Source organism: Coregonus clupeaformis, chromosome 31 (assembly GCF_020615455.1).
Source record: "Coregonus clupeaformis isolate EN_2021a chromosome 31, ASM2061545v1, whole genome shotgun sequence".
In the NCBI taxonomy this organism is placed as follows: Eukaryota; Metazoa; Chordata; class Actinopteri; order Salmoniformes; family Salmonidae; genus Coregonus; species Coregonus clupeaformis.
This window is the reverse complement of record NC_059222.1, coordinates 3,289,733-3,313,409: the sequence shown is the minus strand read 5'-3', so window position 1 is coordinate 3,313,409 and position 23,677 is coordinate 3,289,733. Positions and strand designations below refer to the sequence as shown.

At 41.7% G+C, this 23,677-nt stretch overlaps 1 protein-coding gene across 2 annotated transcripts in view; it reads right to left on the bottom strand.

The window, feature by feature from the left end:
* Nucleotides 1-204: 204 nt before the first annotated feature.
* LOC121547169 (proline-rich protein 12-like) overlaps nucleotides 205-23,677 on the bottom strand; it is a 55,696-nt gene continuing 32,223 nt past the window's right edge. For both annotated transcript variants that reach the window (XM_041858300.2, XM_045209745.1), the window contains 4 exons: nucleotides 15,791-15,888; nucleotides 5,228-5,359; nucleotides 4,087-4,182; nucleotides 205-1,734 (listed from right to left, as the gene is read on the bottom strand). In XM_041858300.2, the coding sequence (XP_041714234.2) occupies nucleotides 1,600-1,734; nucleotides 4,087-4,182; nucleotides 5,228-5,359; nucleotides 15,791-15,888 (461 nt within the window). In that variant the 3' untranslated portion in view covers nucleotides 205-1,599. The remainder of the gene's footprint in view (nucleotides 1,735-4,086; nucleotides 4,183-5,227; nucleotides 5,360-15,790; nucleotides 15,889-23,677) is intronic.

The window sequence follows — 23,677 nt, the reverse complement described above, 5'->3', positions numbered from 1 at the left end:
GTGTTTCGCTTAACAGGTTGTACCAGGAAAGTTGGCGTATGTTATACCTGGCTTAAATGCCCCTCGAGCGGAAATGCTGTGTCTTCAGTTTCGTTTTCCATCTTCTACGTCACCAACAGCTCTGGGTAACTTCCCTTTTGTAATGTATCCACTAGGTGGCATCTTTACAGTATTTCATATACATTCATTGATTTCAACAACAAATTGTTCTTTGCAGTCTTTATTTGTCTTTCAAATACAGGAGAGTTATTTAATGTAGACTCAGCGATATGACGTAGATGCAGAAAGTAAACAGCATAGTGGGTCAATTTCCGCAACTACTAAGAGCATTGAAGCGCGAGGCTCAACTTCCCCGCTGTTTTGGTCCCGTGGCTACCACGCTACAACAGTCTGAAGGAACCCGTGCACATGCGCAGATACTGTGTGTGACTGTGACAGAAGTCTTGCATCTCGCTCATCTCAATATCTGCGGCGCTGCTCGCAGCAATACGTTTCGCTGAGTATCTAATGTATAAACAAAGATTTGTCAAGAAATGTACAATATTTACACAGACTTTCTTAACAAGGAAAATATATTTTTCCACCCAAAATAAGTCATAGTAATATGCAAAACATCAAACTGATAAAAATGAAATGACCATTTCCTCCTTAAATATTACTAATTTATAACCATTCCTGTAAGGGAACTTGATGTTTCTTTCTCTTTGCACCTGCATGATTCTGATTAACTAAAGCACTACAATGTCGGTTTCAAATATACTCTCCCATTCGCTCCTTTTACAGACATAGTTGATGCCACGTTTCCATCTCATCCACCCATCTTTTGTATCAGAGAAAAAAGGAAGACAGCTTGGATATGTGCGTGTATGTACAACGTTTAACCTTTGAAAAATGTTAATGAAAATGCTAAAAGCGGCATCCCAGCACTTGTGAGAGTTTGTTAAAAAACCTCCTCATATAAATAATTAAAATGTGTTTATATACTATCACATAGTTCACCGGTGCCGCCGCCTACTGTCGCATAGAACGAGTGAGAATTAACACCGTTATGTTGCATCCTTTCCACAGACAAGCCCATATATATTCACATCACTCACTGCACTCCTCTAACACAATGTTTAAAAACAAATAATTTATGTAAAAACAAAACAGTAATAGATTCTCTAAAACGTTTTTTGACGCACAGGTTTTACAATGTCTGTAAGACAATCCACCGTGACTTGGTGCAATAGCTCCTCCTTCTGCCTTAGGTGTCTTTGCCTCCTGATTGGTCAGTCTCATCTCTTGACCAATCAGGAACAACCCCAGCTCCTGTGGGGTCATCATCCCTTCTCAAGGTCAAGTCAATTCATTTCTATATTTTAGTCATTGAATTACTAAGGAGAGGTCACTCTCCAAGGTCACACCTACCGACCCTCTTGTTCCTAGTGTGGCCTTTCAAGTTGTCCGTCGGACCCACACGACTCCAGGTGGGATGGGGCCTCCATTACCTTGTTTCCCCTCGTTCGCCCACCTCACCATTCCTGGGGCCTAGTTTCTGTGCCTTTTGTTATTTCGCTCTCCCTTTTCTTTCTGTCTTCCATCCCCTCTGTCTGTCTCTCAGGCCTTGGCGCTGAGCGTGAGCAGCTCGATGAAGGAGTTGAAGAGCGTGTCCAGCCAGCCCTGGTTGGCCATACACTGCTGCACCACCTCCTCCTGCCCAGGGTCCTCAGCTGCCTGCTCTATAGTGTTGGTCTGCCAGGGAAGACAACAGTAATACAATATGAGGTCTGCCATGGAAACACAAACATAAGCACAATATACAGTGTATTTAGACTATGGTAATATTATGTCTACTTGAAAAAGTAGAAGTACATGTCTCTAGGCTATGTTGTGTCTACCCAAGGAATATAAACACAACATATTATGTATGCTGGGAAAAACACAATATTCATATAAAAGAAATTGAGAGAACACTCATTTAGAATGCCTGATACTTTAACAGTACGTGTGTGTGTATGTATATATTATATATATATATATATATATATATATTATATATATATATTATATATATATATATATATATATATATATATATATATATATATACACACACATACATACGTGAGTGTGTAAAAGTGTTAAACTTCAAGAACATTGACAAGAGGGAGTAAGCCTACTTAAATATTGGGAGCATTTTGTTTCTGATACAGATTTTGTGTCTCCGTCCCTTACAATCAAAGCATAGTATTCCTGTAACTCAATGAACTGCTTTTGTAATGGAAAAATATTTTAGGGCCAAATTTGAATTGCGATTAACTACTGAAAAATCATGCAATTATTTATTTTAAATCGTTTGACAGCGCTAATATAAACACAATATTTAGAATTCCAAATCAACCATTGCTGGTTGGCAATTAAGTATGAATAAAATGTACTGTATGTCAGCAGGGGACAAAAAACACAATATATCTGGAGTGTTTAAGCAAGGATATGGGAATTTAAAAAAAACATTGGCTAATATTTCTGCTAGGTAAATTGAAACAATATTTCAATATCAACAAGAGAAATACACTACCAGTCAAAAGTTTAGACACACCTACTCATTCAAGGGATTTTTTTTTTATTTAATTTTTACATTGTAGAATATATTTAATATTTGAGATTCTTCAAAGAGCCACCCTTTGCCTTGATGACAGCTTTGCACACTCTTGGCATTCTCTCAACCAGCTTCACCTGGAATGCTTTTCCATCAGTCTTGAAGGAGTTCCCACATATGCTGAGCACTTCTTGACTGCTTTTCCTTCACTCTGCGGTCCGACTAATCCCAAACCATCTCAATTGGGATTAGTTGAGGTCGGGGGATTGTTGAGGCCAGGTCATCTGATGCAGCACTCCATCACTCTCCTTCTTGGTAAAATAGCCCTTACACAGTCTGGAGGTGTGTTGGGTCATTGTCCTGTTGAAAAACAAATGATAGTCCCACTAAGCCCAAACCAGATGGGATGGCGTATCGCTGTAGAATGCTGTGGTAGCCATGTTGGTTAAGTGTGCCTTGAATTCTAAATACATCACAGACAGTGTCACCAGCAAAGCACCCCCACAACATAACACCTCCTCCTCCTCCATGCTTTCCGGTGGGAAATACACATGCGGAGATCATACGTTCACCCACATCGCCTCTCACAAAGACACAGCGGTTGGAACCAAAAATCTCCAATTTGGACTCCAGACCAAAGGACACATTTCCACCGGTCTAATGTCCATTGCTCGTGTTTCTTGGCCCAAGCAGGTCTCCTCTTCTTATTGGTGTCCTTTAGTAGTGGTTTCTTTGCAGCAATTCGACCATGAAGGCCTGATTCACACAGTCCCCTCTGAACAGTTGATGTTGAGATGTGTCTGTTACTTGAACTCTGTTAAGCATTTATTTGGGCTGCAATTTCTGAGGCTGGTAACTCTAATGAACTTATCCTCTGCAGCAGAGGTAACTCTGGGTCTTCCATTTCTGAGAGCCAGTTTCATCATAGCGCTTGATGGTTTTTGCGACAGCACTTGAAGAAACTTTCAAAGTTCTTGAAATTTTCCGGATTGACTGACCTTCATGTCTTAAAGTAATGATGGACTGTGATTTCTCTTTGCTTATTTGAGCTGTTCTTGCCATTATATGTACTTGGTCTTTTACCAAATAGGGCTATCTTCTGTATACCCCCCTACCTTGTCACAACACAACTGATTGGCTCAAACACATAAAGAAATTCCACAAATTAACTTTTAATAAGGCACACTTGTTAATTGAAATGCATTCCAGGTGACTACCTCATGAAGCTGGTTGAGAGAATGCCAAGAGTGTGCAAAGCTGTCAAAGGCAAAGGGTGGCTATATCTCAAATATATTTTGATTTGTTTAACACTTTTTTGGTTACTACATGATTCCATATGTGTTATTTCATAGTTTTGATGTCTTCACTGTTATTCTACAATGTAGAAAATAGTAAAAGAATAATGAAAAACCATTGAATGAGTAGGTGAGTCCAAACTTTTGACTGGTCCTGTATATATTAAATAGGTGTTACAATAATATTAAATACAGGGCGGATGTCCTTACCTCTTTCTTGCAGTGTAAGAAAGTATGATATTTATAATGATGCAGTGAATGATAGAGGCTGTAGATCCGACAGGATTCTGTTGACAGTTTAAGGTCCTGTGGGAAGACAGAGGTTAAACTAATAGATTAAAATCAATATATGGAGAGAAACATTGAATCAAGGTTCAACAGCGCAACATGGGAATACACATGACACACACACACACAGGCAAATACCTACAAACACACACTATCAACTTATGGAAGAGATGGCCAACCCAACCTAGCAGCTGTTGAACTGATTGTTGGTAATGCCTTTAACACAAACACACACACACACTGCAAATACCCACACAAACACAATGCAAATACACCCCCCCTCCCAAACACACACATTTGAAATACTTTATTTGAATCAACAAATTACATTACGTTACAGTCGAGAAGGATTAAAACAATTCAACGGACACAGATAGTGCCTTCAGAAAGTATCCATACCCTTTAACTTATTCCACATGTTGTTGTGTTACAGCCTGAATTCAAAATGAAATAAACATATTTTTTAGTACGATACAGCTATTGATTGCCAACAGATAGGCCTAGTGCACGGTTCTGACGGTCTGCCTGGTGGCCGACCTGACTATATCGTGCCCCTCCCCTTTCTCTGTCCCTCGCTATGAAAGATGCAAGTGTTTATGTTCTCAGAAGTATGGCATCTAAATCAGTCTGCTCCGTTCAAAAAAACTGAATCTTACACTCGGAAATGGGAGCCGACATAGGAAGTCGACGTGCAAGGAGTCGAGGAATCAATAATTTGGGAGACGATTCCACCACTACGACATCGTCTTTAAGAGTTGGGAAAATGGCTGAGAAAGGCAGGCGACAGCAGCAAAGTCCTGTGTGGCAATAGTTTTATGAATTTCTATTGTTTTAACGGAAAACCGATCAAAGAAATTGCAGTTTGGTAACCAAGGCTGTTCAGGCATGACATGATGGGGTGGTATTTCAGCAACTTGGCAGCAAAGGTCTGCTCCATGTAGGAGTAAAAAGAGCAACCCACTTCAAAAATGAGCCTTCCGGCCTCCCTCCACAACATCATCTGCCATATTTGGTATACAATGAAACACATCGGAACTACCTACAAACACACACACACACACACCTGTGGTTTGGGTAGGCTCTTCTTGACTCTGTTGAGGGTCTTGCGGTTGTAGCCCTCCCCACTGAGCCGCATCCTCACAGCTCCTGAGTCCAGGGGGTCCGCCGCCATCTGAGGGTACGTGTGCAGTGCCTCCTAAACGGGTGGAGAGAGAGAAAATGGAAGGAAAGATGTCAAGAAAAATAGAATGAAATAAGGTAGACCTTGAACATTGAAAGGATAGAACTTCTAGGTGCCCAATCCTTGTATCATGTCTTTTGGAGATAAAATATTAAATTCTACAAAACATCAATGCCAAATTGATGAGAACACTGACAAACAAATACATACAACAGATGGACAGAGCGAGAGACACATTCATAGATACATTTACCTATAGAGTACCAGTCAAAAGTTTGGACACACCTACTCATTCAAGGATTCTTCTTTATTTTTACTATTTTCTACATTGTAGAATAATAGCGAAGACATCACAACTATGAAATAACACACATGGAATCATGTAATAACCAAAAAGGTGTTAAACAAATCAAAATATATTTTATATTTGAGATTCTTCAAATAGCCACCCTATGCCTTGATGACAGCTTTGCCCACTCTTGGCATTCTCTCAACTTGATTCATGAGGTAGTCACCTGGAATGCATTTCAATTAACAGGTGTGCCTTCTTAAAAGTGAATTTGTGGAATTTATTTCCTTCTTAATGTGTTTGAGCTAATCAGTTGTGTTGTGACAAGATAGGGGGGGCTATACAGAAGATAGACCAATTTGGTAAAAGACCAAGTCCATATAATGGCAAGAACAGCTCAAATAAGCAAAGAGAAATGACAGTCCATCATTACTTGAAGACATGAAGGTCAGTCAATCCGGAAAATTTCAAGAACTTTGAAAGTTTCTTCAAGTGCAGTCGCAAAAACCATCAAGCGCTACGATGAAACTGGCTCTCAGAAATGGAAGACCCAGAGTTACCTCTGCTGCAGAGGATAAGTTCATTAGAGTTACCAGCCTCAGAAATTGCAGCCCCAAAAAATGCTTCACAGAGTTCAAGTAACAGACACATCTCAACATCAACTGTTCAGAGGGGACTGTGTGAATCAGGCCTTCATGGTCGAATTGCTGCAAAGAAACCACTACTAAAGGACACAAATAAGAAGAAGAGACCTGCTTGGGCCAAGAAACACGAGCAATGGACATTAGACCGTTGAAAATGTGTCCTTTGGTCTAGAGTCCAAATTGAAGATTTTTGGTTCCAACCGCCGTGGCTTTGTGAGACGCGATGTGGGGGAACAGATGACCTCCGCATGTGCATTTCCCACCGTAAAGCATGGAGGTGGTGGTGTTATGCTGTGGGGGTGCTTTGCTGGTGACACTCTCTGTGATTTATTTAGAATTCAAGGCACACTTACCCAGCATGGCTACCGCAGCATTCTGCAGCGATACGCCAACCCATCTGGATTGGGCTTAGTGGGACTATCATTTGTTTTACAACAGGACAATGACCCAACACACCTCCAGACTGTGTAAGGGCTATTTTACCAAGAAGGAGAGTGATGGAGTGCTGCATCATATGACCTGGCCTCCACAATCCCCCGACCTCAACCCAATTGAGATGGTTTGGGATGAGTCGGACCGCAGAGTGAAGGAAAAGCAGCCAACAAGTGCTCAGCATATGTGGGAACTCCTTCAAGACTGTTGGAAAAGCATTCCAGGTGAAGCTGGTTGGCAGAATGCCAAGAGTGTGCAAAGCTGTCATCAAGGCAAAGGGTGACTATTTGAAGAATGTCAAATACAAAATATACTTTTGAATTTGTTTAACACTTTTTGGGTTATAACATGATTCCATAAGTGTCATTTCATAGTTTTGATGTCTTCACTATTATTCTAAACATTTGGAAAATAGTAAAAAGAAAAGAAAAACCCTTGAATGAGTAGGTGTTCTAAAACTTAAGAAAGAAAGAAATAATAATATATATATATATATATACACACACACAGTGCATTAGGAGAGTATTCAGACCCCTTGACTTTTTCCACATTTTGTTACGTTACAGCCTTATTCTAAAATGGATTGAATAAAAAAAAAATGTCATCAATCTACACACAATACCCCATAATGACAAAGCAAAAACAGGTTCAGAAATCTTTGCACGTTTATTAAAAATAAAAAACAGAAATACCTTATTTAAATAAGTATTCAGACCCTTTGCTATGAGACTCAAAATTGAGCTCAGGTGCATCCTGTTTCCATTGATCATCCATCAGATGTTTCTACAACTTGATTGGAGTCCACCTGTGGTAAATTCAATTGATTGGATATGATTTGGAAAGGCACACACCTGTCTATATAAGGTCCCACAGTTGACCGTGCATTTCAGAGCAGAAACCATGCCATGAGGTCGAAGGAACTGTCCGTAGAGCGCCGAGACAGGATTGTGTGGAGGCACAGATCTGGGGAAGGGTACCAAAAAATGTCTGCAGCATTGAAGGTCCCCAAGAACACAGTGGCCTCCATCATTCTTAAATGGAAGAAGTTTGGAACCACCAATACTCTTCCTAGAGCTGTCAGCAGAGAAGGGCCTTGGCCAGGGAGGTGGCCAAGAACCCAATGGTCACTCTGACAGAGCTCCAGAGCTCCTCTGTGGAGATGGGAGAACCGTCCAGAAGGACAACCATCTCTGCAGCACTCCACCAAATCAAGCCTTAATGGAAGAGTAGCCAGATGAAAGACACTCCTCAGTAAAAGGCACATGACAGCTTGGGCTGTTGCGGTGACCGTATTACCGCCACACCGGCGGTCACGAGTCATAAAGGTAGTCAAATTCCACATAACCGTTTATCATGGTAATTAGGCTTCTCCAAGCTCTGATGCTGCTGATGGTCATTAGTAGCCTACCAAACTTACCAACTGCCTGGTACTCAGCACTCTATTGTCCCTCTAAGCACTCTGACATCAATGCAAATGTAATCGAAAATCAAACACTTCATGAGAGCCCATGAGCTCGTGTTGCACAACATTTCTATAGGCTATGCAATTGCGTTACAAAACAGAGTGATGACCTCTACTAAAAAGAGGATCCCATCAGCTTTCTATAGGCTAGGCCTACTATATTTATCTGGCTGGCATGAAAATGAACCACAGGAAAAGCGTCCTCCATTCACTATTTAAGTGCAGAGATGACGTATTTTTTCCCCAGCCCGTTTCGAGACAGGTGCATGACAATGGTCCATTCTAAATCAAAATAAATTTCACACATACAGTTGAAGTCAGAAGTTTACATACACCTTAGCCAAATACATATAAACTCAGTTTTTCACAATTCCTGAAATTTAATCCTAGTAAAAATTCAGTCTTAGGTCAGTTAGGATCACCACTTTATTTTAAGAATGTGAAATGTCAGAATAATAGTAGAGTAATTTATTTCAGCTTTTATTTATTTCATCACATTCCCAGTGGGTCAGAAGTTTACATACACTCAATTAGTATTTGGTAGCATTGCCTTTAAAATTAATTAATTTGGGTCAAACGTTTTGAGGAGCCTTCCACAAGCTTCCCACAATAAATTGGGTGAATTTTGGCCCATTCCTCCTGACAGAGCTGGTGTAACTGAGTCAGGTTTGTAGGCCTCCTTGCTCGCACACGCTTTTTCAGTTCTGCCCACAAATGTTCTATAGGATTGAGGTTAGGGGTTTGTCATTGCCCCTCCAATACCTTGACTTTGTCGTCCTTAAGCCATTTTGCCACAACTTTGGAAGTATGCTTGGGGTCATTGTCCATTTGGAAGACCCATTTGCGACCAAGCTTTAACTTCCTGACTGATGTCTTGAGATGTTGCTTCAATATATCCACATCATTTTCCTTCCTAATGATGCCATCTATTTTGTGAAGTGCACCAGTCCCTCCTGCAGCAAAGCACCCCCACAGCATGATGCTGCCACCCCTGTGCTTCATGGTTGGGATGGTGTTCTTCGGCTTGCAAGCATTCCCCTTTTTCCTCCAAACATAACGATGGTCATTATGGCCAAACAGTTCTATTTTTGTTTCATCAGACCAGAGGATATTTCTCCAAAAAGTATGATCTTTGTCCCCATGTGCAGTTGCAAACCGTAGTCTGGCTTTATTATGGTGGTTTTGGAGCAGTGGCTTCTTCCTTGCTGAGCGGCCTTTCAGGTTATGTCGATATAAGACTCGTTTTACTGTGGATATACAGTGGGGAGAACAAGTATTTGATACACTGCCGATTTTGCAGGTTTTCCTACTTACAAAGCATGTAGAGGTCTGTAATTTTTTATCATAGGTACACTTCAACTGTGAGAGACGGAATCCAGAAAATCACATTGTATGATTTTTAAGTAATTAATTTGCATTTTATTGCATGACATAAGTATTTGATACATCAGAAAAGCAGAACTGAATATTTGGTACAGAAACCTTTGTTTGCAATTACAGAGATCATACATTTCCTGTAGGTCTTGACCAGGTTTGCACACACTGCAGCAGGGATTTTGGCCCACTCCTCCATACAGACCTTCTCCAGATCCTGCAGGTTTCGGGGCTGTCGCTGGGCAATACGGACTTTCAGCTCCCTCCAAAGATTTTCTATTGGGTTCAGGTCTGGAGACTGGCTAGGCCACTCCAGGACCTTGAGATGCTTCTTACGGAGCCACTCCTTAGTTGCCCTGGCTGTGTGTTTCGGGTCGATGTCATGCTGGAAGACCCAGCCACGACCCATCTTCAATGCTCTTACTGAGGGAAGGAGGTTGTTGGCCAAGATCTCATGATACATTGCCCCATCCATCCTCCCCTCAATACGGTGCAGTCATCCTGTCCCCTTTGCAGAAAAGCATCCCCAAAGAATGATGTTTTCACCTCCATGCTTCACGGTTGGGATGGTGTTCTTGGGGTTGTACTCATCCTTCTTCCTCCAAACACGGCGAGTGGAGTTTAGACCAAAAAGCTCTATTTTTGTCTCATCAGACCACATGACCTTCTCCCATTCCTCCTCTGGATCATCCAGATGGTCATTGGCAAACTTCAGACGGGCCTGGACATGCGCTGGCTTGAGCAGGGGGGACCTTGCGTGCGCTGCAGGATTTTAATCCATGACGGCGTAGTGTGTTACTAATGGTTTTCTATGAGACTGTGGTCCCAGCTCTCTTCAGGTCATTGACCAGGTCCTGCCGTGTAGTTCTGGGCTGATCCCTCACCTTCCTCATGATCATTGATGCCCCACGAGGTGAGATCTTGCATGGAGCCCCAGACCGAGGGTGATTGACCGTCATCTTGAACTTCTTCCATTTTCTAATAATTGCGCCAACAGTTGTTGCCTTCTCACCAAACTGCTTGCCTATTGTCCTGTAGCCCATCCCAGCCTTGTGCAGGTCTACAATTTTATCCCTGATGTCCTTACACAGCTCTCTGGTCTTGGCCATTGTGGAGAGGTTGGAGTCTGTTTGATTGAGTGTGTGGACAGGTGTCTTTTATACAGGTAACGAGTTCAAACAGGTGCAGTTAATACAGGTAATGAGTGGAGAACAGGAGGGCTTCTTAAAGAAAAACTAACAGGTCTGTGAGAGCCGGAATTCTTACTGGTTGGTAGGTGATCAAATACTTATGTCATGCAATAAAATGCTAATTAATTACTTAAAAATCATACAATGTGATTTTCTGGATTTTTAGATTCCGTCTCTCACAGTTGAAGTGTACCTATGTTAAAAAATTACAGACCTCTTCATGCTTTGTAAGTAGGAAAACCTGCAAAATCGGCAGTGTATCAAATACTTGTTCTCCCCACTGTAGATACTTCTGTACCTGTTTCCTCCAGCATCTTCACAAGGTCCTTTGCTGTTGTTCTGGGATTGATTTGCACTTTTCGCACCAAAGTACGTTAATCTCTAGGAGACAGAACGCGTCTCCTTCCTGAGTGGTATGACGGCTGCGTGGACCCATGGTGTTTATACTTGCATACTATTGTTTGTACAGATGAATGTGGTACCTTCAGGCGTTTGGAAATTGCTCCCAAGAATGAACCATGCAATACATCCACAGGTACACCTCCAATTTACTCAAATTATGTCAATTAGGCTATCAGAAGCTTCTAAAGCCATGACATCATTTTCTGGCATTTTCAAGCTGTTTAAAAGGCACAGTCAACTTAGTGTATGTAAACTTCTGACCCACTGGAATTGTGATTCAGTGAATTATAAGTGAAATCTGTCTGTAAACAATTGTTGGAAAAATTACTTGTGTCATGCACAAAGTAGTTGTCCTAACCGACTTGCCAAAACTATAGTTTGTTAACAAGAAATTTGTGGAGTGGTTGAAAAACGAGTTTTAATGACTCCAACCTAAGTGTATGTAAACTTCCGACTTCAACTGTATATTATTTAATATATGTAAAGACAAGATTAAATCAAGAATAGTCTAATGGGTGACAATATTAGCCTATCATTTGTGAATGATGTATTATCACTTGTGAATGATGCCCAGTTTAAGGTAAGAAACAATGCCTTTTTTTTGGCGAGTTTTTCGAATCATAGTCACACACCTCATGTAGCCTCACCCATAGCCCTATATGTTTTGATAAGGTTTGTATCACAACTAAAGTGGCCAAATAACTTCTTAAAATTAAGCACATTAATCCGCTTTACAACGGGTGTAGAGCCTAACTGGCATCCATACTGTATGCATCGCGTGAGTTTCAAGTTTGGGGAAGATAATGTTCACCATAGAAATGCACCTTTATAATAAAAGCATCACATGCATAATCGCATTTGTGGTCACTTTTGATAATGGTGTTTTCCCGCTAATGGAACATTCACACTTATAGCCTACTGCAGTGTGCGCATTGCTGCGCTTATATTGTGAAGAAATAGCCTAATAGTTTATCAACATTTTAAGCTAAATGTTGTGATATGTTGCGTCAGCCTCATTGCATAAAAAAGTTAATGCTAGTCGTTGTATTAATTTGGTATCTATCGCATCCCACAATTGTCCCAGACTATGTATGGAATATCTATTTTTCGCACAGAATGTCAACTTTTGTACGATGGGGGATGTAGATTGATTCGTTAGGCCTACTCATCTTGTTGGCTGACAAAAAGTAAATGTGGACAGTTCTTCCAATATCTTCAATATGCACCTCAGAATTGGATAAGGGCGAGCACAATTGCGTCCCCAATGTGTCGGTCTACACTTGTAGCCTGTGAGAAAGACCTGATCATGTGATGGAGAGCCGTATGAGTTAGATGAGAGGTGCTTCGGAACAGGCAGCACTCAGGGAGAAGGGCTGCAAAAGGAATGGATTTTTTTAGGGTGCATTACAGCCACACAAAGGGGACGCTTCCGGGAAATTCGAGGCATTATCAAGTGCTTCTCAAATTGTGAATGAGAGACTGACGAAGAGTGTACAGCCTCTGAAAAAAAACAATGCCGAGCTAATGCCTTTCAAGCGACTTTTTCAAATCACAGTCGCATCATGCAGCCTTACAATGTATTAAAAATCTAAACATATAGCCCAACGTTTGTAGAACAAATAAAGTTACATTAATAACTCTAAATTAAGCATATAGGAGTACCTATTTCTTTGTTAACCGCTCTCCACAGAATAGAATGTGCGCACTCCCACAAATGGTTTGGAGAAAATATCCTTTCTATTTTATTCAGCTTTGTTCAATTGTATTCTTCATACTATAAAATAATGCCACGGAATTGTAAGCAAATCTTGTCTGCTAAATGAACTAGTGTAGCCCACAGCCATATGGCATAGCCAGATCAGGACAATGCAGAGTACGCTATTCTGTTCTTCTGAAATAGACTGCATTTTCCTCATAATCATGTTTCTTTAGACCTGTCTAAAATAAATAATGGATTTATTGTGAAGGTGTAGGCTATATTACATGGATTTATTAGACATTTTAAAATGTAGATGTTCCAAAGGTCTGCATCAGTGGCTTGTAAGCTGTGAGACCAACAGTTATTTGCTTGACAATCACCGGCTGACGAAATATCGTGACCGCCACAGCCCTAGTTGCATGCTTGGAGTTTGCCAAAAGGCACCTAAAGGACTCTCAGAACATGAGAAACAAGATTGAACTCTTTGGCCTGAATGCCAAGCATTACATCTGGAGGAAACCTGGCACCATCCCTACGGTGAAGCATGGTGGTGGCAGCATCATGCTGTGAGGATGTTTTTCAGCAGCAGAGACTGGGAGACTAGTCAGGATCGAGGGAAAGATTAACGGAACCTGCTCCAGAGTGCTCAGGACCTCAGACTGGGGCGAAGGTTCACCTTCCAACAGGACAACGACCCTAAGCACACAGCCAAGACAACGCAGAAGTGGCTCCGGGACAAGTCTCTGAATGTCCTTGAGTGGCCCAGCCAGAGCCCGGACTTGAACCCGATCGAACATCTCTGGAGAAACCTGAAAATAGCTGTGCAGCAATGCTCCCCATCCAACCTTACAGAGCTTGAGAGGATCTGCAGAGAAGAATGACAGAATCTCCCCAAATACAGGTGTACCCAAGAAGACTCAAGGCTGTAATCGCTGCCAAAGGTGCTTCAACAAAGTACTGAGTAAAGGGTCTGAATAATTATGTAAATATGATATGTTTATTTTTAATAATTTAGCAAAAAATTATAAAAACCTGTTTTTGCTTTGTCATTATGGGGTATTGTGTGTAGATTGATGAGGGGGGGGGGGGAAACAATTTAATACATTTTAGAATAAGGCTATAACGAAACAAAATGTGGAAAAAGTCAAGGGGTCTGAATATTTTCCGAAGGCACTGTATATATTTACATTGAAGAAAAATATTTACACAACATGTAATGTGCTGGTCCCATGTTTCATGAGCTGAAATAGAAGATCAAATAAATGTTCCATATGCACAAATTTGTTTACATCCCTGTTAGTGAGCATTTCTCCTTTGCCAAGACAATCCATCCACCTAACAGGTGTGACATATCAAGAAGCTGATTAAACAGCATGATCATTGCACAGGTGCACCTTGTGCTGGGGACAATAAAAGGCCACTAAAACATGCAGTTGTGTCACACAACACAATTCCACACGTCTCAAGTTGAGGGAGCGTGCAATTGGCATGCTGACTGCAAGAATGTCCCCCAGAGAATTTAGCAGTACATCCAACCGGCCTCACAACCACAGGCCACGTGTCTGGCATCGTGTGGGCGAACGGTTTGCTGATGTCAACGTTGTGAACAGAGTGCCCTATGGTGGCGGTGGAGTTATGGTATGGGCAGGCATAAGCTACGGACAACGAACACAATTGCATTTTATCGATGGCAATTTGAATGCACAGAGATACCGTGAGGACATCCAGAGGCCCATTGTGAGGTCCATTTATTTAAAGGTACACTACCGTTAAAAAGTTTGGTGTCACTTAGAAATGTCCTTGTTTTTGAAAGAAAAGCATTTTTTTTTGTCCATTAAAATAACATCAAATTGATCAGAAATACAGTGTAGACATTGTTAATGTTTTAATGGCTATTGTAGCTGGAAACGGCTGATTTTTAATGGAATATCTACATAGGCGTACAGAGGCCCATTATCAGCAACCATCAGTCCTGTGTTCCAATGGCACGTTCTGTTTGCTAATCCAAGTTTATCATTTTAAAAGGCTAATTGATCATTAGAAACCCTTTTGCAATTATGTTAGCACAGCTGAAAACTGTGTGCTGATTAAAGAAGCAATAAAACTGGCCTTCTTGAGACTAGTTGAGTATCTGGAGAATCAGCAATTGTGGGTTCGATTACAGGATAAAAATGGCCAGAAACAAATAACTTTCTTCTGAAACTTGTCAGTCTATTCTTGTTCTGAGAAATTAAGGCTATTCAATGCGAGAAATTGCCAAGAAACTGAAGATCTCGTACAAGGCTGTGTACTACTTACTCCCTTCACAGAACAGCGCAAACTGGCTCTAACCAGAATAGAAAGAGGAGTGGGAGGCCCCGGTGCACAACTGAGCAAGAGGACAAATACATTAGTGTGTCTAGTTTGAGAAACAGACGCCTCACAGGTCCTCAACTGGCAGCTTCATTAAATAGTACCCACAAAACACCAGTCTCAACGTCAACAGTGAAGAGGCGACTCCGAGATGCTGACCTTCTAGGCAGACTTGAAAAGAAAAAGCCATATCTCAGACTCCCCATCTTAGTCTTTTATTTTTATTGGCCAGTCTGAAATATGGCTTAAAAAAAAGCAGTTTCCAGCTACAATAGCCATTTACAACATTAACAATGTCTACACTGTATTTCTGATCAATTTGATGTTATTTTAATGGACCAAAAAATTGCTTTTCTTTCGAAATCAAGGAAATGTGTAAGTGACACCAAACTTTTGAACGGTAGTGTATGTGTGACAAACAGATGTATATCTGTATTCCCAGTCATGTAAAACCCATAGATTAGGGCCTAATATTTATATTTTTTAATTTACTGATTTTCTTATATGAACTGTAACTCAGTAAAATCTTTGAAATTGTTGCATGTTGCTTTTATATTTTTGTTCAGAATATATACATTGAGAGTATATTCAGAGCAGGTTACCTGGTGCTGAGTACTCATGTTGACTCTCCTTATCAGTCTCCTCTTCTGTTCCACGATGATGCCGTCAATCTTCCTCATCCCAGGGAGGTACAGCTCATCTGAGGGAACCAAATGGAGATGGAGAGGAAAGCCTGATTAAACTGATATGTTTCACACCACTGTCAATCATTCCAAACCTGAGGGAGGCTAACCAGGGGCATATTCAGTTGATTAAATGTTTTGCTACATGCGCAACTGTTTGTACTGAACAACACGCTTTCCCACAACGCTGTGCACTGTTCAACATTCCACTAGGTATGTTTGCTCCAGTTTGGTGTGTGTGGTGGGGTGTGGCCTGATCAATATGGGTGTGACCATTTGAAATCTCAAAACTAAACACAATCACCCTCTCAGCCACCATAATCACAACATTCAACTGGTCATTCAAAACAGCACTGTTTCCATTCAAATGAACGTTGTGCCCTGCTTTCCCTTACCAAACTATTTACTGACATATTACAGCTGACATGACAACACTAGTTGCTTCTAAAAAATGAGCACAAAGCAAACAAGGGGAAAAGTCAAACTATACCGCCGATGTCAAATGCAGACCTAACACTAACTGTACCTGATTTCACACTGTATGGCCGACGCAAATCGCACTGTGCTGACTCAGATACTTTCTTCTCACCTTGTCCTTTCTAGCATGGTTCCAGCAGCTATGGTGAACGCGTAACCAGGCCAGCCCAGTTCAGCTCGGCATGGCTCGGTTTAGCCCTATAGTGTGAATCAGGCTACAGTGTCCCTTTCTATCAACTCATAATCAGAATGATTTGCGAGCCAAATCCTCAACTTTGGATACGCATGAGCCAAGGGGCATAGGAAAGTTAGGATTTGTCCCAAAGGGTGGCGGGTAAGTTAGGATTCGTCCCAAACGGGGGCAGAAAGTCTAACTTTAACTCCCTGGATGCCACTGGGATGTATTCAGTGAGGTGAAACATTCAGAATGTTTTCAGTTAAATGTTATGAATAGATCAGACATGATTCCCAATTCTAACATGATAAATCATCATATCTCTTCTACACAATACATGTCTATCTGAACATTCTGTAACTTTACGCGCTCCTGAAGAGGGCAAGACAACACCTTTTTCCCCCTCAGGAGACTGAAAAAATGTGGCATTGGTCCCCAGATCCTCAAAAAGTTCTACAGCTGCACCATCGAGAGCATCCTGACCGGTTGCATCACCGCCTGTTATGGCAACTGCTCGGCATCCGACTACAGAGGGTAGTGCGTACAGCCCAGTACATCACTGGGACCAAGATTCCTGCCATCCAGAACCTATATACTAGGCGGTGTCAGAGGAAGGCCCAAAAAATTGTCATAGACGCCAGTCACCCAAGTCAAAGACTGTTCTCTCTGCAACCGCACGGCAAGCGGTACCGGAACGCCAAGTCTAGGTCCAAATGGATTCTCAACAGCTTCTACACCCAAGCCATAAGATTGCTGAACAATTAATCGAATTGCGATATAGATCAAAACACGAGTGAACTGTTGGAATCATAGAAGTAGAATGACATTTAAGAAGCAAAGTGGAAAGCAGCATTGTTCTTGTTGTTTGGAACAATCGGTTAACTGCATTTCACCTAACAGAACAGCATGCAAACTTATAGTGAATCTAAGGTGAGAAGGAACTGCGCTGCTTGAGTGACAGGGGGCAAGGCTTTGTATGTGTGGGAAGCAGCTGCAACAGGAGACCGGGAACGAGACGACAGAGTAAACTATAAAAATGGACGTTACACGCGGCTGATTGGCGTTTTCAAAATATTGCGATATGGAGATTTTTTGTAGAGCTGGGCGATACTGACAAAAATCCATATCACGATAAAATAACCTATTTTTTGCAATACCGATAAATTATATTTTTGGAAGGCGCAGTTACTCTCCTTTAGCGCCTTTTTTACATAATGTCAAAGACATTTCCATAATATATTAGCCTAAGTCATTTGGTTACCAGGTGATCCAGCAAAAGGCCGCAAAGGAAAATAAAGCATGATAAACATTTTCCCAACTCAACTTTATTCTGAAAAGTTACCAAGTGTAACTCACATTAAACGGAGATATGGACAATTGACAAGGGCAAAGTGCCCTGAGCGCTTGTGTCAAAATCGTTCAGGGTAACCTTGCCCTCCATTGTAAACAAAAAATATTTCCCAAACCCCTGATTACGATCTCAACTCTGTTCTTTATTTTCAACTATTTGAAATGAGTAGCTAAATAACAAAAATATAAAAGTATATTGAATAATAGGCTGAATATTATCTTAAATAATAAATATCAGCAACAAAAAGCGCTGTTCAGTTTCTCTTAAATAATATCAGCAACAAAAAGTACTGTTCAGATTCTGATCTCTTAAATAATAATCAGCAACAAAATGCGCTGTTCAGTTTCTCTTCTTTTAAATACACTGAACAAAAATATAAACGCAACATGTAAAGCGTTGGTCCCATGTTTCATTAGCTGACATAAAAGATTGCAGATATTTTCCATATGCACAAAAAAATCTCATTTTGAGCACAAATTTGTTTACATCCCTGTTAGTGAGCATTTGTCCTTTGCCAAGATAATCCATCCACCTGACAAATGTGGCATATGTGCAAGGAACAATACAAGGCCACTCTAAAATGTGCAGTTTTGTCACACAACACAATGCCACAGATGTCTCAAGTTGAGGGAGCGTGCAATTGGCATGCTGACTGCAGGAATGTCCACCAGAGCCGTTGCCAGATAATTAAATGTTAATTTCTCTACCATAAGCCGCCTCCAACTTTGTTTTAGAGAACTTGGCAGTCCGTCCAACCGGCCTCAAAACCACAGACCACGTGTAACCACGCCAGCCCAAGACCTCCACATCTGGCATCTTCACTTGCGATATAGTCTGAGACCAGCCACCCGGACAGCTGATGAAACTGTGGGATTGCACAACAGAATAATTTCTGCACAAACTGTCAGAAACCGTCTTAGGGAAGCTCATCTGCTTGCTCATCATCCTCACCAGGGTCTTGACATGACTGCAGTTCGGCGTCGTAACTGACTTCAGTGGGCAAATACTCACTTTCAATGGATGTTCACTTCCGTTTTGAGCGCGTCACTTGTCTCTGTGCTGCTGTGCTGTTTGTGGCTTGGCTATCTGCCAAACTTCTCGGTTTTTACTTTTTTTAAACTGTTTAATCAATCTTCATTTAACACATTTTACCAACGTCTTAGTTATTTTTTTAACTACTTTTTTAATTCAACTTTTTCACCCCGGACGCTTTATATGGACATGGTCCTACAGGACCTCCACCAGCAGAAGGTACGTAGTAACATTAACACTATGCCATCTAATTGCAGTCGCTGTACTCATAATACACAGGAAAACTATCACCTTATGGTGAAGATAGTCATGTTGCAAGCTTCAGATGCAATCGTTAGGCAAGGGCAATTTAAATGTAGGAAAGGATGAAACAGCGCCTGTGCCACCAGTAAGTACAGATAGTAGTATAAATCCCCCTGCACAGTCCCCACAGCCGGACAATTTTCTCAAGTCTTCTGGAAAGAAATGCTGTCGGCATGCTCAACCAGTGTCACTCATTCAGCTGACAGAAACTTTAAACCGGTTCTCCCCATTAAGAAACGAGTCAGAGGCCGAGCCTTCTCAGGTCTCTCCTCCACCTGTTTCGGGATCTGAGCCACCGAAGCCTCCCACCATTAGCTCGGACAAATTGAAAACCCTAGTCATTGGCAACTCAATTACATGCAATATTAGACTTTAAAATAATCATCCAGCGATCATACACTCTTTACCAGGGGGCAGGGCTACCGACGTAAAGGCTAATCTGAAGATGGTGCTGGCTAAGACAAAAACTGGCGAATGTAGAGAGTATAGGGATATTGTTATCCACGTCGGCACCAACGATGTTAGGATGAAACAGTCAGAGCTCACCAAGAGCAACATAGCTTCAGTGTGTAAAGAAAGATGTGTCGGCATCGAGTAATTGTCCCTGGCCCCGTCCCAGTTAGGGCGAGTGTTGAGCTCTACAGCAGAGTCTCACAACTCAATCGCTGGTTGAAAACTGTTTTCTGCCCCTCCCAAAATAATTTGTAGATAATTGGCCACCTTTCTGGGACTCACCCACAAACAGGACCAAGCCTGGCCTGCTGAGGAGTGACAGACTCCATCCTAGCTGGAGGGGTGCTCTCATCTTATATACCAACATAGACAGGGCTCTAACTCCTCTAGCTCCACAATGAGATAGCCAGCCTGCCAGCTTAGTGGAGTCTGCCACTAGCACAGTCAGTGTAGTCAGCTCAGCTATCCCCATTGAGACCATGTCTGTGCCTCAATCTAGGTTGAGCAAAACTAAACATGGCAGTGTTCGCCTTAGCAATCTCAATGGAACAAAGACCTCCTCCATTCCTGTCATTATTGAAAGAGATTGTGATATCTCACATCTCAAAATAGGGCTACTTAATGTTAGATCCCTCACTTCCAAGGTAGTTACGGTCAAATAACTAATCACTGATCATAATCTTGATGAATTTACTGTGTTAAACGAGGCCTCTCCTCCTGGTTACACTAGTGACCATATCCCCTGCGCATCCCGCAAAGGTGGAGATGTTGCTAACATTTACGATAGATTCCTAGAGGCCCTTCCAGACTCCCTCTACCAACTCAAGGACGTCGGAGCACAAAAATCACTTAACGACCTAACTGAGGATCTAAATTTAACCTTGCTTAATACCCTAGATGCAGTCGCACCCATAAAAACATTTGTCACAAGAAACTAGCTCCCTGGTATCCAGAAAAGCGTGCTCCTCACAAATGGATCCCGGTTTCAACTGTACCGGGAAGATGGCAGACAGGTATGGCGTTGTGTGGGTTTGCTGATGTCAACGTTCTGAACAGAGTGCCGCATGGAAGCGGTGGGGTTATGGTATGGGCAGGCATAAGCTACGGACAACAAACACAATTGCATTTTATCAATGGCAATTTCAACGCGCAGAGATACCGTGACGAAATCCTGAGGACCATTGTCATGCCATTCATCCGCCACCATCCCCTCATGTTTCAGCATGATAATGCACGGCCCCTTGTCACAAGGATCTGTACACAATTCCTGGAAGCTGGAAATGTCCCAGTTCTTCAATGGCCTGCATACTCACCAGAAATGTCACCCATTGAGCACGTTTGGGATGCTCGGAATCGACGTGTACGACAGCCTGTTCCAGTTCCCGCCAATATCCAGCAACTTCACACGGCCATTGAAGAGGAGTGGGACAGCATTTCACAGGCCACAATCAACAGCCTGATCAACTCTATGCGAAGGAGATGTGTCGCGCTGCATGAGGCAAATGGTGTTCACACCAGATACTGACTAGTTTTCTAATCCACACACCTACCTTTGGAAAGGTGGCATCCTATGCCAGTGCCACGTTAAAAGTCACAGCTCGCAGATATAGTGTGGTTATAGCCTACATTATTATTATGGACAAAAGAGCAAGATTCTTTTTATTTGTCAAACGGCAGCCAAGCATCGATGATCATGTCACCAGAATAAATGGGTTAGCTAACAACAATTCTAGATGGCCAGATTGCTGGCATGAATGACAAGAAACTGCCGTGTGGGGAATCTTAAGTGGCTCGTTTCATCTCGTTATTGATACCATGTCTAGTTTTGAGGTGTTTTGACTGATTTTTCATGTCAATGCTAATATGACAAAAATTCACTAGCTAGCCAACCAACAACTGTTACGATGTATGTAAGAGAAACCAAGTGAGCGTTGTGCAAATGTATTCATGTTTTCAATAAACATTGGAGATTAAATATAGCTTACATGTCAACAATCTAAGCCAACCCCGTTTGTTTTGCCCGATAGTTGCGCACACCTCGGTTTTGTTGCTAAAAAACAACCAGTCTATAGGACCCTCAATATTTATTGGAAAGAAGCATCATCAAGCTCATCACCTTGCACTTTCACTGTGAAGTTCATAACTTATTTAATATGTAGCCTAAAAAAACTGCATGACTCCAAGTTTACTTCGATATGAAGGTTATTATATCAATATTTGCGCATAAAAGCTTTTCCACCGACATTTCTCAGATAATACATTTTACAGGCAAAATGATCCCACCTTGTCTAGCGTATTTAGTTTTGTCGACATTTGGATAGTATACCGACATAAGGCCTGTCATAAAAAAATAAATATCCGTCATGTACTTTACTCGAATAAAAAGGCTGGATGGAAACCTGGTTAGTGTCAGCACATTTTCAGTGTCAGTACATTTGTAAACAGTACATTTGTAAACTGAAAAAAAAAAAAATACTGGCCTTCAGGCCCATCATACTCTAGGTTTTTAGCCAGAAAAACCAACATATTGACCTTGTCTGGTTTCAAACATGATCGGCGGCATGTAACAATGTTGCCACCTGTGCTGAAAACTCAAATCAGATGGCGAGCTGGTGGCAGGGATACACAGGTACTTCCGTGCCAGTTTGCTTATTGTAGAAAAGTTGATATGATGCAACTTCCACTAAGCCAGTGGGATCCTCTTCAATGTCTACCAAAGCGGAAAACATGTAGCTATCCATCTCTGCTTCCAGTGCTCCCCGTAGTGACACAGTGGGGACAGATGTTGAAGCTGATGTGTCGCTTCCCTTGAAAAAGCTCCCCAAAGACTTCCTGGCCCTTTTCACCTCTGGTGCACTAACTGCACTTGCTTCTTGGGGTTCTGTGCTCACTGTGGGCCTCACCACTGTTGGTGATGCTGACTCCATCTCCATTTTCACTTTTGTTTTGATCGAGGGGACATTGTGTGCTCTGATGTATTTGATCTTGAATCTGGGGTAAAGAAAACAGGCCAGGGCCAGCTGCTCCTTTTCATTCAGGTAGCCCAAGATGTTTCTCTTGATAGACTTGGTCAGCGATGTTTCCTCCTCCTCCTCCACTTGAGTTGAGGATATGCAGAAAAGGCTTCACAAATGACTCACATAATGTTCTCCTGAGAGTGCATCTCTTAACTTCCATCACTGGGCTAAGAGCTTTGTTGATAGCCTCCAGGAGGTCGATGTCTTGCCAGGAGGGCGACAGGTTCCTGGTCTTCTTGTCTGCAGAGAGGATTTGTATGATGGCTCGCTGTTGCTCCTGGAACCTTGCAATCATCAGCCGCCTGGATCCTCATCGTGTTACACAGGCAGTTTTCAGTTTGTGTTGTGGCAGCTTGAGCTCCTTCTGTGTCGTCACCAGGGCCGCTGACTTTTTCCAGCTGTATGAAAAGGTGCTGCCCACCTTCTTGCACATCGCTATAGCTCGTCCTACACAGGGATCTTTCATGGAGTTTTCTGTTGAAAATTAAACACAGAAAAGTGGCTAATTAAATAAAACAAATGCATTTCATTACTTCAATTGATAAAATGTAATGCATATGGTTTATGAGATAATATAATGCTGCTACAGAAAGAGACCTGTATTTTAAACATTCATTGATTTATGCATTTATGTCTTATGAAGACATGAGACTGATTTTAAATGTAATAGTATTTTAAACTAAGTTCAAATCCGTTAGTATATTGGTGTTAGGTAATTGTAACATTATTTGGTCCAAACACAATCAAAATGTATGCCTATAACTTTTTGCTCAATTTATATTTCACTTTATTACAATACATACCGATGGCGAGGTGAAGTCTATGGCCAAAACACTGCAGCCTCGTATCCATTTTAGGTTGGTGGCCTTCACAACGTTTGCCTCACGGTTCGTTGGGATGCACACCTGCTTCTCCTCTGGCTGATCCCAGGCTGCTAGCGAGTCCTGCAGCCCCTGGGCTATCATCTCCCCAGTGTGGTCCTCTGGAAAGTAGGCAGT